This window comes from Sinocyclocheilus anshuiensis, unplaced genomic scaffold (genome assembly GCF_001515605.1).
Source record: "Sinocyclocheilus anshuiensis isolate Anshui unplaced genomic scaffold, SAMN03320099.WGS_v1.1 scaffold1980, whole genome shotgun sequence".
Lineage (NCBI taxonomy): Eukaryota > Metazoa > Chordata > Actinopteri > Cypriniformes > Cyprinidae > Sinocyclocheilus > Sinocyclocheilus anshuiensis.
Window position 1 is genome coordinate 44,062 of NW_015557235.1, and position 14,826 is coordinate 58,887.

Here is a 14,826-nt window from a genome sequence, read left to right on the forward strand (position 1 = left end):
GGGCTTAACGGGGAAACAGGAGCCCTCCCTGGGCTTAACGGGGAAACCGGAGCCCTCCCTGGGCTATACTTGGGAACCGGAGCCCTTCCTGGGCAGAAGGCTCCGGTGGAGCTTCGGAGGACCACGGGGGATTTGGGGTTAGGCAGGCGGTAAGAGCCGTTGGAGTGGTATGTGGAGGTTCTCGGCGTGGGGTGAGCTGGGGAGACGCGGCGCATTCCTGCGGGAGTTGGATGACGAGGCTTGGGAAGTCTCATTACTTCCTCAACTTCCATATCAGAGCTATTTAGGAATAGTACGAGATTAATCAGCTCGATCAAAGGAAAATCACCCGTTGGGAGATTGCAGCGGATTATTTCGTCATCCAACCCCAGCAGGAAGCACGCACCTACAGCGGCGTCGTGCCAACTCACCTGGTTGGAGAGCTCGAGGAAACCCTCCACATATCGCTCCAACCTCCGACCGCCTTGCCGCAAACCCCACAGCGCGTCCTCAGCTGCAGTCATCGTTTAGGTCCGTTCTTCTGTTACGGATGTGTACCAGTAAGGCAGACGAAAGCAAATGGGTCCCCACAGCGCGTCCTCAGCTGCAGTCATCGTTTAGGTCCGTTCTTCTGTTACGGATGTGTACCAGGAAGGCAGACGAAAGCAAATGGGTAATTCTAATAAACTGATTTAATACATGTGAATTGCAAAAACACAAGAGACACACCACGAAACTTAAAGTAGAACGGACAAAGGCTAAGGGGAGAACTGAGAGCATTTGAAGGGGAGCAAACAAAAGAACTAATGAGTTAATTAATCAAACACAGGTGAACGAAATTACAATTAGGAGCCAAAGTAAAACTAGGTCACAGGGGAACAGATAAACTGAAAACACAATGAAAACAGGACAAAAACTAAACATAACCCTAACAATATTGATCTATTGAACTTATTTAACTTTTTCAACAATTCTCTCTTGATTCAAATTAAGGATAAAACAGACTGAATCTGAATTTAGGTCTTATTCAAGCAAAGAGAAAGTTGTAGTACTAATATTTGCTGTATACCTCTCCCGAATATAATGAATGTAATGAATATAATTATCCCTTGATTAGGGATAGAGCTAAACTATGCAGGAAAGTGGATTGCGAGATTTGAGGATCCCTGATCTATTCACTATCACTGCCCTACTGGGTGTACACAGGTCCAACACAGGATCATTAACACTAACACTAACTTAAAATGTTACTGTCCCACCCAGAGCACAGGTCTTTAGTCGTCCACCTCTGTCACTGCCTCATCTGTGATCATATGAGATTAGAATCTTTAGCACTTCTAGTTCCCAGCATACATGACAAGTTGCTCTTTGCGGAAACAAGGTTTTATTGACAACTGGGAGCAGTCAATCACAACAACCCAGAAAGTGAAAATAACACCTTAGTTGAATTCAACCATAATCACTGCCCTCAACAGATAATGGAAAACATCTTTTTAAATGTTTTTAGAGTTTTCTTCAAATATTTGACTTAACAGAAACCAAATATCAATTTATGTATTTAATTTAGAAGCATTTGAAAGGAAATATATGGAGTTTGTCCTACCATAAGTCCTTTTAGCCTGTGAAGGAATGGTCCCTCCATCCGGGGACCTGCCAGTCAATCCAGGCAATGAGAGTAAAGAATGAAGAAGATTTAGCTCCCAGGGCTCCTGTCTGAATGACTCGCCAAAATTGTAGTAGAAATTTCCCTATGCACCTGACTTAAGTCAAACTGTATCTCCTGACACCAAAATTATCCTCAGGTGACTTCTGACCGCAAACTGCGATAGCTCTGACCGCACTGGAGAACCAGACCTAATACAATTCAGTAAAGAATTACAGCTACCCGACGCCTAATCAAGTCTCACACTGAGTTGGACGACGTCTCGCCTCATTTGAACACTATCACTTGGTTACTGATTACTTCAGCTGGTTTCCTCAAATCACGTATCATTATTAGTATTTCCAGAAAGATGTTTTGTTCATGTTTAAAACTGCTCAAGGTTAGGACATTTCTGTTCCCTAAAGTGTACTTAAAGGTTAGGCCTGTCGCAAGGAAAGAACGTGTTAGCCATCAACTACATTTATGAATCATTTAAAATGATTACATTTACAATTTCCTCCACAGCAGTGAAGGATCCATTTGTTGTATCTTTCATGACCCAAGAAAAAAAAGGACACATTTTAAGGCCACATTTGAAAGAGACTTCAAATGCAGCCTTCAAAGGATGCAGCCCCTAATTGAGACACAGCTTATGTCTAGTAAACTGGGCCTGGAAAAATATAATGAACACTACACAGCACTAACCTTTTCAAATTAAGTAATTTGCCCTAAATTTTATGGTCCAATGGTGCTACTACAGATAACACATTTTTAATATGCTTTAGCTCAAGTGGTAGACCATAGTGCTAGCAATATCATTGTCATGGGTTTAAATGGCATGGAACACATATGGTTGAGATAAATAAATTCTACTAATTACAGTGATGTACATTCTAAGTGTGTCTCTATCTGTGTGTCTTATGTGTGTGAATGTGTCTGTGGGGCAGTTGGCTCTGACCCATAGCCCTCCGCTGTCAGAGATATTTGTATTCACAGACGCTTCTCCTAAAGACCATCATCTGCAGAGTGCAGTCCAGGCTCTCATACTGGAGAAGCAAACAAAGGTAAACCACAAATACACACTGTTTTTGTGTGTTGAATTAACATTCAATAATTAGGGTGTTGTGTTGGTAGCTTAGCAGCATGCTAACATCAAACTCTATTGACTCTCCTAGGCAGAGAGCTATAAATGTGATGCATATTCCAGATCAGTCACTTATGATGTTCCATTTCAGCTATGATGCTATTTCAGAAAGCTGTTGCCTACAGTATATAGGCAAAGCAACTTAAGGTTTTGGAACAGAGGCATTGTTTTCATGCATCTAATCTTGGTACGTGCTAGGTCAACTTTTTGCTCACTGAAGATCTAAGCCACACGGGAAGAGGAAAAGGTATGAGAACAAGGAAAAGAAGAGAATCTTTACCTCCTGGTAGATTCTCTCTGTATTCCTCTCTTTCTTCTTTGTCTGGAGGAATGACTATCTTCCCTACAAAAACAGACATCCGCAATGTGTCAGCCATTGTAGAAGACACCACCACCTCCAGCAAGGTAGAGTCAACTGGAAATACAAGAGGACCAAAAGACCTGTTTTAAGAATTAAAGGATTAGTTCACTTCCAGAATAAAAATTGACTGATAATGTACTCACCAAAGATGTTCATGTCTTTCTTTCTTCAGTCAAAAATAAATTAAGGTTTTTGAGGAAAACATGCAAAAGTTTTCTGCTTATAATGGACTTCAATTGGGATCAACGGGTTGAAGGTCCAAACTGCAGTTTCAATGCAGCTTCAAAGGGCTCTACACGATCCCAGCCGAAGAATAATTGTCTTATTTAGCGAAGCGATTGGTCGTTTTCTAAAAAAAATTAAAATGTGTATCATTCTTAACCACAAATGCTCATCTTGCCCTAGCTCTGCGATGCGCATGCGCAGCTTCACGCATTATGTATTCACGTTGGAAAGGTCACGCGTGGTTAGTTCTTCGTCTGTGTACTTTGCTTCAAAAAGGTAGGGTAAGGCGAAAAAGTCCATCTCATTTTCTCCTCCAACTTCAAAATCGTCCGACATCATTGTTTTACCTTTTTTTGTAAAGGGCGTTCAACTTTCTTTGCATGGTCGATTTGTCAACACTGGGTACTCGGCACTTCCACCTACGCCACGCGTGACCTTTCCAACGTGATTACATAATGCGTGAGATCAACCTAGTGCAAGATGAGCATTTGTCGTTTCGCTAGATAAGACCTTTATGCCTCGGCTAGAATCATGTAGAGACCTTTGAAGCTGAATTGAAGTCCACTATATGGAGAAAATCCTGCAATGTTTTCCTCAAAAACTTTCATTTCTTTTTGACTGAAGAATGAAAGGCATGAACATCTTGGATGACATTGGGATGAGTAAATTAGCAGGACATTTTTATTCTGGAAGTGAACTAATCATTTAAATACAGTCTTGTCAGGATTGTGACTGCAGGATTCTGCATAACCATGTTTCTTTCTCTAAATAGGTGACTCTGCTTCATGCAGAGAGTGAATCAGATTCATCAAACTCCTTCAGAGTGGACAAAGCTGTGACAAAAGTGATGCTGCACATCACTGGTCAGCTTACACTTTGTGAGCTTGTCAGTCCCTCAGGTGCCCATACTTACACTTAAAGAACTTTTAAGCATATAGTCCATCCACGTACCTAAGCACAACACAGTCGGCTTTCCTCACCACTAGTTCTTTGATGTCCGCTTGGTGTGTCACAACCTTAATAACCATACAAAAATGTCCAAATCTTTATGTACTTTGGTGGTGGAATGATCTTTGTAACTCCAAACAGCATAGTCCTTCTCTAACGTCATAAAAGAGACAGAAACATCCCTTAACTGCCTGACTCACAACTGTTAATGCATTTAACAAACACTTTATTCTGTCTCTGCTTTCACTGTATCACCTACTGTATATCTCCGTACTGTCTCATACCTTTTTGAGCAATTGTGGCACTTCACGTTACAGTCTCCCCATGGTGAATCACTTACTGTACATTGTAGATTTCCTAATTTTGTAAGAATCTATCTTTATTTCTCAGGTGTTCAACAATCACTTCCTGGTACTGACTGTCCTCTGGCAGTGCTAGACTCGTCTAAGGGTCTAAATAGAATAATCCTGCTGCCTCCACTAGAGATAGGTATATGGCAGCTTACAGTCAAAACCATTGGGCCAAAGACATTCAACGTACTAGGTAAAGATGCTTGCAAAAGCACCCAGTCTTGATATGATTACGTTAGTAATAAAACTGTTACAGTCATGTGTTTAACCCTCTAGGTGATAGCAGCTTGGACTTCCTGTACTATTTTGCAAGAGAAGCCAATGAGACACATCCAGGACTGAGGAAAATGGAGGGCAGCCCTATAGCAGGTCTTTCTCATTGTTCTCTGAGCCATTTGTGTAATGCTAAATTCATTTTGTATTTTTTACTGTCTATACACGTCAAATGATTATGTGAGTTCTTACCATCACATTTCTTCATAGGAGTCCCAGTGTTTTTAGTGGTTGCAGTAACAGGCATGTCACCCAATGAGGAGGCCTCATTCAGTCACGTCACCCTGTTGGGGCCAAATGGGGAGAGCCTGCAGAAGGTATTACTAAACTCCACGTCTTCTCATTGGTCTGAAGAGGAGCTAGTGGGGTACATGGACTCAGTTCCCATGATGCCATTCAGCATGCGTCTCTCTGGAAAGGATAGAAGGGGAAACTTGCTCGAAAGAGTTTCCACTGAGATGATTCAACCGACACATGTACAGATACAGGTATAAATGGAATAAATTCAAAAATAATGTGCTGGCAAATTGTAAAACAGCAAAATGAAAAGTGCCCTTCATCCCTAGGTGCATTCAGCTCCACAGCTTCTCCCAGGTCACAGCTCAACTGTGCTTTTTGAGATTTTTAATCATGGCCCCAGCCGTCACTTCAGACTTTCAGCAAAAGATGACCATGGGTATCTCTCCCACCCAGACCAACAAAGGTGAGAACGGTTAAAGGAAAGCTAAATGACACAAATACACCAGCATTTAGTCCTACTAATTGTATATAAAACAGGTCTGCCCAACGACTGAACGTTTATCAGTTAAAGATTGATACACTTTTATATTTCAGCCAGAAGGGTTAGATACTATGTCACTGTTTTTATTCCATTTTTAGGCTGTTTATCAGTGCAAGGGGCTCTGTGAAGAGGGAGGTTGAACTAAGAACTCCTCATACTGCCCAGGCAGGGACAGCCATCACTCTGACTCTGACTGTTCAGGCAGAAGACTTACCAGACTCAAATTATGCTGTGGTACATCTGGCAGTGATACTAGAGGTAAGAACCATCATATATGTCGCTGTGTGTGTGTGTGTGTGTGTGTGTGTGTGTGGGAGCCCACACCAGAACTGTGTCGGTGGACACAGTTTTAAGTGTGACTCAGTTTATGGGTTTACTGTCTCATTATGTGAATAAGACATTATAAATGTTTAAACGTGGTCATGTAACAATTCCAGGAGCCTGACAAAATGCCTCCGGCATGTTCTTCCCTGCACGTGGAGTCCTCCTGCCCCTCTCTGTGCTCTCAGAGCAGATGGAAAGTCTCATTTGTAGCAAAAGACAGAGGTCACTCTGGACTGGCATCCATACAGCTGGCACAAGGAGAAGGCACTCTCATTCTGTCCGAAGTGTCTATACAGAGGCGTGAAGAACATTTCCCACAGCTTCATGAAGAGACCACAGGAGGAGTCCATCTTCCATTGCTACAGCCACAAAAGGACACCTCAGAACAGCACTTTGGAACAGAATCTGAACAAAGGCTGGACGGAGTCCAGTTATTGAAGGGGGATCATCCAGTGAACATCAGTGAATGGACTAAGGGGAAACCCATAATGATGCGTTATTCCTCAGGCTGCTGTGCCCCTCATGCAGAGATAGTGCTGTGGGATAGAGCGGGAAATATGAGACACTGTTATCTCAAAGCCAGTCAGGAAAGGGCTTTACGAGAAAAGAACAGGGCGCACAGTGGGGAATCTACTTCATGGCTAGTTCTCATGTTGTGGGGCCACTTAACATTGAGCTTTATCTATGACCACAAATGAAATTTGTTGAGTTACTCTTATTATGCAACTCTGTGTGGACACATATTATTAGTCTTTTGTACCTAGCATGCTTAAAGGGATAGTTCACCCAAAAATCAAAATTCTGTCATTAATTACTCACCCTCATGTTGTTCCAAACCCGTAAGACCTTTGTTCTTCTTCGGAACAAAAATTAAAGGGGTCCCATTATGCTCTTTTACAAAGTCTTGATTTTGTTTTGGGGGTGTACTAGAACAGGCTCTCATACTAGGTTGTTCGAAAAACACATTATTTTTCACATATTTTATATTATTACAACACCTCTCTCCCCAGTCTGGCATGAACGGCTCGAATAGCTCCTGTATCAAATGAAGGCCCGCCTTCTGAAATACGAAATGTGCTGTGATTGGTTAGCTGGGCCAGTGTGTGTTGTGATTGGCACCACTCGGCGCCTGGTCGGGAAAGGTCATGCCCCTTACCACTGCAAGCTTCAGTGAAAATATTGCGTCAAAATCAAATCAATTTGAGTGCGATTTAAACCCAGATGATTGTAACCACTGCCTTGGGAAAGCTAGCGTGTCTTAGCTAAAGTTGAAAAAGTGAAAAAGCATAATAGGACCCATTTAAGATATTTTGGATAAAATTCGAGAACTTTCGTGTGGTTATTTTTTGTTTTCTTTGCACACAAAAAGTATTCTCGTAGCTTTATAAAATTAAAGCCCTAAGTATACTTCGTTTTTGTACATGTACGCTAGCGTATGCGTACAGTTGAATGCATAGCCTTTCAAAGTATACTCCATTTGATGTTGTGCGCAAACGCGGGCGGTCGACACATGCGCTCTTGAAAGCTTCATCCATGTCCAGTGTATGCTCTATATTCTCCTATAAGTCATGGCCGATAACAAATATTTTTGAACTCTTTTAAACCAAAACTGAGCTGTCTCATACCCTCTCGCTCACAAGCACTTGTCAATGTGAGCGTCTGTTGTTGTTGCAATCTCCGCTATTTTGTTGTTGTTGTTCTGTCTCTTTAGTTTCGTTTTCTACTGTCAAACATTATATGTTGACAGTAGAAAACGTTGTATTTACCCTGCAACTACATGGAACAAGGGGGGAACAAAGCACCACTTTAATTTACAGCCCACAGATGTTAAATTCAAATGTTGTATCATGTATTTTTTCTGCGAACAGCTGGAAAGGCGCAAGCTTGTTTTAAGCTGCATTGAACCTTGATCGTATATCATGCAAAGTTATTTGGTGATAGTGGTGTTGAGAAGTTGCTGGTGTGAAGTTGCTGAAATCTATGAATAAGCTTTCATAAGTTAAGTAGACTCGTGAATTATAAATCATAATAGAAACTCAACTCATTTCACTAGATGTCCAGTTTTGTTGTTCAGTAATCTCCATCATGTCCATCCATTAAAAATAGAATGTGTTATATATAGAATAAATGATTTGTTACCCATTTATTCCCTAAACTTTGCATATTATTCCCTTATACCTACACGGAGGTACTGAATAGGTACACTATAGGCCGATTACCGGTTTCACGGTATACCGCGATCTGGTTTCAAAACCACTAATATTTTCCGTTATACCGTTCCTGCGGTATGCGCAGTTTTTCATGTATCCTCAAAAACTCACTGAAAGTGTAGGAATTCCTCAGGTCGAGTGCAGTGTAGCGAGTAACACGACCCTCCTCCTGTTGGTGAGAGCGAGCGGTCAGTCACGTGTGTGTAGGATGGCCGAACTTTTAAGGAGCTTCCCCTGGAACTTATGCGATCGGCAACCGGCCGTTTTTTGTCTTATTGCAACTCGTCTCTGTTCTGGACTTGCACAAACTGCATTGCAATGCAATCATTTTCCAAAATGTCATGTATGTGAAAATATGAAGTCTGTAAATACCCGTTAACACAGGCCAGAGACGCTGAAGACCGACAGCAAAGAGAAAAATACTGTAGCAGGCAGATCACTCACTGTTCATGATGCACGAACTATTGGAAGTAAATCAATGATATGCATCTGAATTATATAGCTAAAATTAAATAACTAATTACAGATTTAGGTTACATAAAGATGTCAGTCTTTATTTTTCTTTTTTTTAGGAAACAAATCAAAGAAAAAATAAACAAATTCTACTGTTCCTAATATTCTGTATGTTGCTCAAAAACAAAATATGTTGTGTTCAGCAGAAAAAAGTTTTTTTTTTTTACCCAATCATTTAAAAATAACTAGCTATGACAATACTGTGATAGCGTCAAACCGTGATATTTTTGCTTAAGGTTATCATGCCGTCAAAATCTCATACCGGCCCATGCCTAGAATTACAAAAACGTTACGCTGTAACTTCAGTTTACTTATGCAGTTTTTTGCAGGTTGCATATCTGGTTGTTACCCCCTTATTACCCAAACATATTGTTCCCTTATACCTACACGTACGTTCTTTATAGGTACACTATAATTACAGAAACGTACACCGTAAATTCAGTATACTTACGTAGTTCTTTGCGGGTTGTAATCTAAAGCGTTACCAAATGTTTTTCTAGGTTTAATGTTAATTGGAAGCACAAATCTGCTGCATTGAATGTCTTCCTAGACTGGAGGCTTTTTAGGTTTTACATACTGTTTAATCAAACCTTGTTTTAAAACCAGTCACTTTGCATTCTTTACTGATTTTGCCTACCTGTCTTTTCTGTTTCTTAAAAAATTTAACTGTGGTTGTAAGTTCAGCTGGGGAGGATCTGTCAATAAATCGCTTGACACATTTGAATAAACTAATGTTAACCAGAAAACTAACCAGAATGCAGTACATCAACCACTACTGCAGAATTAGTGCAGTCTGGACATCAATGGAAACGTGTGAAAACTGTGTGGAATGGACAGAATAGAAGGACAAATAGAGGAGAGAGGGCACTGGGGCAGTAAAGCAGAGTTTCTTCTGGCTGTGGCAGGGAATGTGATTGGACTGGGTAACGTGTGGAGGTTTCCTTACCTCTGCTACAAGTATGGAGGAGGTATGAAACCAGCTGCAACCTAAATATACAATACACTTACTCCCTTAGCATTATGTCAGTGATATTTAAATTATGTGTTTTTGCACTGGTGTGTACTCAGGGGCATTCCTGATACCCTACCTGGTGTTTGTGGTTACCTGTGGGGTGCCTCTGTTCCTGCTAGAGACCGCTATGGGACAGTACACACAGGAAGGGGGCATTACATGTTGGCATCGGCTCTGTCCACTTGCTGAGGGTGAGAGTTATAAAAACGTCTCTTTATAAAATATCTTTAAAAAATGTTTAATTACATTTCTTTAATCTTTTTGCATTGCACTTTTTTCATGCAGTTTTATACATATGTCGAAGTGGCATTTTTTTTCTCTTTATATCAGCTATTTCCTTTTCCCTTTTAATCTTTGTTAAATTAACAATATTAATTGTTATAATGAACAATCTTGTTTTCATGTAAAAATATGAATGTATGTTTCAGTAGAAAAAGACTGATGGAAGAAACCATCTGGTTTAATAAATAATCAGTAGAAAGACACAAAACTCAAAGTGCAGTGTAAAAGAAACCAGCATTCATTTAAACTGGGTAAATCATCCTTTAAATCTTGTTTTGATTCTCTTCTAGTCATTGTATCTGTTTGCTTTTGTCAGGTATTGGCTATGCAGGACAACTGATTCTTCTGTACAGTTGCATGTATTACATCGTCATTCTGTCTTGGTCGCTTTTCTACCTCATCTCCTCTTTTAGCTCCCAACTTCCGTGGGCCAGTTGTGACAACACCTGGAACACAGGTGATGATCTAAATAAATAAATAAACATAATATTAAACCTGTCTGCTGCCATCTTCTGAATATCAAATCTTAATTTCCCACTTTTCTTTTTCTTTTTCTTAGATGACTGTGTAAATCTTGCTGCAAAGAATTTGACCCTCAACCGAACAACGCTGATTAATTCAACACCTGCAGCTACTGAGTTCTGGGAGTAAATAATTACAGTGATACAGACTTTTGCAAGAACATTGTGAACGATATCTTTTGGGGGACCATCAAAATACAGTGTTAGCAGATATTTAGCAGACAGTCTACCAATACTCTAATGACTGGTAGTTGACACGTAGTTACTTAGAGTTAGTAGAATGTCTAAAGTGGACTATCAAAATAAAGCGCTACCAAAAACAAAAGCATATTGTTTCTGATTCTCTCATTACAGACGCAGAGTGCTCTCTCTCTCTGGAGGTATTGAGGAGATCGGTAGGATCAACTGGGAGATTCTTCTGTGTCTTATTGCAATGTGGGTCATATGTTATTTCTGCATCTGGAAAGGAGTCAAATCTACAGGCAAGGTGTGCAAAAATGTCACTATTTGTATTTACTACTTTCTGGGAAAAAAATCAATTAGTTCTATTTATTGGTAAGAAAGTAGTGTTTTGTCACATTGCTTTCGTCTATGTGGCAGAAGGACGATAAAAAAACGATTTTTGGCAGTAATTTAATATTGCAATTGTGCCTGTAGGTGGTGTATTTCACAGCTACATTTCCTTATGTGATGCTGCTTGTGTTGCTGATTCGTGGGTTGACTCTTCCTGGAGCTCTGCAGGGGGTTGTGTTTTACCTGTACCCTGAACCGGCCCGTCTCTTTGACCCGCAGGTAAACCCAGCATCTGCCCTCTACCCCAATGTGACCTTACAACCACATATAGCCTAAAACTAATGACTAGATCACATTATTATTTAAAGGGGCCATATGATGCAATTTCAAATTTTCCTTTCTCTTTGGAGTGTTACAAGCTGTTCGTGCATAGATAAGATCCCTAAAGTTTTTTGTTTCGTCGCTCCATCACAGTATGGTAAGGGGCGTAACATTTCCGTCACATGCTTAAGGTATTCAGCCAATCACAATGCACTGGATAGCTGGCCAATCAGAGCACACCTCGCTTTTCAGACCGATGAGCTTTGTAAAAATCGACGCGTTTCAGAAACGCGGGGCATAGTGAAGAAATAATAATGTACAGTATGTGGAAAATAATGTGTTTTTTTAACCTTAAACCACATAAACACATTTCATTACACCAAATACACAAAATAATGTTCTTTTTGGCAACATCATATGACCCTTTTAACATTTTTAACATATCACTACATTTTAACATTATAAAGTGTGTTTTTTTCTGTAACTAGCAACACATTTATACTATTATTATATTTAAATTGCTGTGGGTGTGTAGGTTTGGTTGGAGGCCGGAGCTCAGATCTTATTTTCCTACAGTGTGTCTGTTGGCACTCTCACTGTTTTAGCCAGCTACAATAAATACAACAACAACTGCTACAGGTTAGTATTGATGCTTTCCATAAAATGACTAAGAATAAGAATATAAATGGGTAAACAATTGAACAAATTAACTATTTGTTATGTTGTATTAGCTAAATGAAATTCTTGAAATGTATACTGCATGTGATTTTCAGCCAGCAAATGCTAGACAATGAATGACGTTGTTTGTGTGTGTTTTTATAAACTACTCTATGTCTATCAGGGACAGCTTGTGGCTTTGCGTTCTGAACAGTTGCACGAGTTTGGTGGCTGGCTTTGCTGTGTTCTCAGTATTGGGCTTCATGGCCCAAGAGCAGGGCATCCCCATTGCAGAGGTGGCAGAATCAGGTAATGCTACATTTTATGAAAACACTGGATGTATTTATTATAAGAGTACTGAAAGCTTAATGAAATACTGCAAACAGATACTGTATTCAAGTTATGACTAATAATACGTACTGCTCAAAATCTGATCTCGAACTGTCTCTGACAGGGCCAGGACTAGCATTCATAGCTTATCCACAGGCAGTAGCTATGATGCCTCTTCCTCAGTTGTGGGCTGTTTGTTTCTTCATCATGATTATTTTGCTGGGGCTAGATACACAGGTGAGCTAAAACTGACTAATACGTGGTAACAACTTGAAATGCAAATCGCTACAAAATGCTTTAACAATACAAAATTAATCAAAATTTAAAAAGTTTAAAATTTAGATTTAACATTTATATGTATAACTAAAATTATATTTACACTGAATATTTATAGTTTTGTTATAAAATTAAATATGTGTACAGCATTGACCAAAAAGATTAGACTAAAGAAAAAAGCAGGGTACATGAACTGCAAACATTTTATTTAGAGTATTTTCATGCTTATGGAGTATAGATACAACAGCAGCTCCAAATTCACTTGGGATCTTTTGGTGTTAGTTGGAAAACCAGCGTTCAGTGTGTTGAAGCGATAGTTCACCCAACAATGAAAATTCTGTTATCATTTACTCACCCTCATGTTGTTCCATACATATGACTTTCCCTTTGAAGTTTGTTGCAATGGAAGCTGTCACAACGTCAGTGATGGACCTGTTCCCCATGATTCTGCGCAGAGAAGGACGGCGAGAAATCTTCATACTGCTCTTCTGTCTCACTTGCTTCTTGGGCCAATTCATCATGGTTACAGAGGTCAGAAGAAACTGTTTAGTGCGAGGAGAGTAAAATGAACTAAATTTGAATTTCCCTCTGGGATTAATAAAGTATCTAAAATGAGTTATCACACTAAAAAATGAACTGAGCCTACAATATAAAGGCATAATGTTAAAATGAACAGTAAACCAATTAATTAATTAACAAACCCAAAAAATAAACTGAACCTATAAAGGCCTAATGTTAAAGGCCAATTTTCAAAAACATTTTTGTTATCATGTTTAAATTGAAGATAATAAATAGCCAATTTAAACTTCTAAAAATTCCCATGGAGAGCTGTAAGACTGAGAGCCTGTGCAATTTTATTTCTTTAATTTGTGTTTTATATTATTACCGCCACAATACCTTAATCTGGCCCTGGTTGTAATGTTGTATTGTGACTTGCAGGGGGGGATGTATGTATTCCAGTTGTTTGACTACTATGCCTGTAATGGAGCCTGTGTACTGTTCCTGTCTGTGTTTGAGACTCTGGTCATGGGTTGGATTTTTGGTGAGTCGCACACAAGCTAACACCATAACATGATAAAGCCAACAGAATACATTGTCAATGCTGGAAAGCCAGTGAAGCTAAATCTTCTGCACACCACAGGGGCTGAGAGAATGTTTGACATCATTGAAGACATGACAAAGTCACGGCCCAACTACATATTCATGCTGTGCTGGAAATACCTGACTCCTCTCGTATCTGTGGTGAGTGTCTCTGCATTCTGATTGGGCCTGTTTTGTCCTATAATTTATAATATTTGTGAATATCTGAGGCATTTCTTACCCATAGTGTTGAACTCAGTTCTTGCTATCTTTTTTCTGTTGCATCCTTTTTCACTGTTTCTCTTTCTCTTCTGTCCATTCTCAGGTGTCTTTTGTCTGTTCTATGGTGGAGTATGCACCCCTCACTTTTAACCGCTGGTATGTGTACCCAGACTGGGCGTATGCACTAGGCTGGTTACTGGCCCTGTCCTCCATCGTACTGGTGCCTGGATGGGCGCTGGGTCAACTGTTTGCTGGGAAAGGGAGTCTGAAACAGGTCAGGAGGAAAACATGTTTATCCCTGGCATTTTATAAGATAAACAAGGCAAGAAACAGTAAATGCTAATCTACACAATTAACCAAGAGAATATGTCTAGTTCACTTTCAAGTTTTAGTACTAACTCACTGTTGTTTTCCCGTGTTTGTGTGTCTCGACAGCGTTGGCGTCACCTGTGTAGTCCTGATCCAGAGCTTCCTCTCACCTGTAAACAAAGAGCTGAAATGAAGGAAACTACTTTCACTGCAGAGATGGAAGATTTAGTTAGGGCAAACATAGATGAAGATGAAAATGGACTCTAAAAGAAAAAAATATATATTTTGTAGTCAATATTTTCATTACTATTTGAGTAAATAGTCATGAAGGATATTTAACCTGCAGAAACAAGGCCCAAAATTAATTCATTTATCTCTGCCAACAACTAGTAATCCTATTTGCTCAACACAGAGTCAGAGGACATCCATAAACCAGACACGTTGTTTCACACTACCAAAACATTTGTTAGAATATTTCTGCATCTCATCAGGAAGTATTTTAGAGTACATATATCTATATTAGGGCTGTCAGTTGATTAAACTTTTTAATCTA

General features: G+C 39.7%; 2 protein-coding genes across 2 annotated transcripts in view; both read left to right on the forward strand.

The window, feature by feature from the left end:
- Positions 1–6,769, forward strand: part of vwa7 (von Willebrand factor A domain containing 7) — a 16,786-nt gene extending 10,017 nt beyond the window's left edge. The window contains exons 9-17 of the mRNA XM_016474416.1: positions 2,569–2,685; positions 2,964–3,170; positions 4,124–4,250; positions 4,690–4,842; positions 4,926–5,018; positions 5,133–5,410; positions 5,489–5,625; positions 5,802–5,961; positions 6,141–6,769. Of these exons, the coding sequence (XP_016329902.1) occupies positions 2,569–2,685; positions 2,964–3,170; positions 4,124–4,250; positions 4,690–4,842; positions 4,926–5,018; positions 5,133–5,410; positions 5,489–5,625; positions 5,802–5,961; positions 6,141–6,725 (1,857 nt within the window). The 3' untranslated portion in view covers positions 6,726–6,769. The remainder of the gene's footprint in view (positions 1–2,568; positions 2,686–2,963; positions 3,171–4,123; positions 4,251–4,689; positions 4,843–4,925; positions 5,019–5,132; positions 5,411–5,488; positions 5,626–5,801; positions 5,962–6,140) is intronic.
- Positions 6,770–9,579: 2,810 nt separating this feature from the next.
- Positions 9,580–14,540, forward strand: LOC107679003 (sodium- and chloride-dependent GABA transporter 2-like). Its single transcript, XM_016474405.1, has 14 exons — positions 9,580–9,718; positions 9,819–9,953; positions 10,361–10,501; positions 10,604–10,691; positions 10,920–11,052; positions 11,223–11,357; positions 11,935–12,038; positions 12,241–12,365; positions 12,511–12,623; positions 13,056–13,193; positions 13,602–13,704; positions 13,804–13,904; positions 14,068–14,238; positions 14,400–14,540. The coding sequence occupies exons 1-14, from the start codon at positions 9,580–9,582 to the stop codon at positions 14,538–14,540; spliced, it is 1,767 nt and encodes a 588-aa protein (XP_016329891.1).
- The last annotated feature ends 286 nt before the right edge of the window (positions 14,541–14,826 follow it).

Coding starts and splice junctions, on each gene's coding strand:
- LOC107679003 (XM_016474405.1), top strand. CDS start 9,580: ATGGACAGAATAGAAGGACAAATAGAGGAGAGAGGGCACTGGGGCAGT. Junction 9,954..10,360: donor GCTCTGTCCACTTGCTGAGG/GTGAGAGTTATA, acceptor TGCTTTTGTCAG/GTATTGGCTATGCAGGACAA. Junction 10,692..10,919: donor GCAGCTACTGAGTTCTGGGA/GTAAATAATTAC, acceptor CTCTCATTACAG/ACGCAGAGTGCTCTCTCTCT.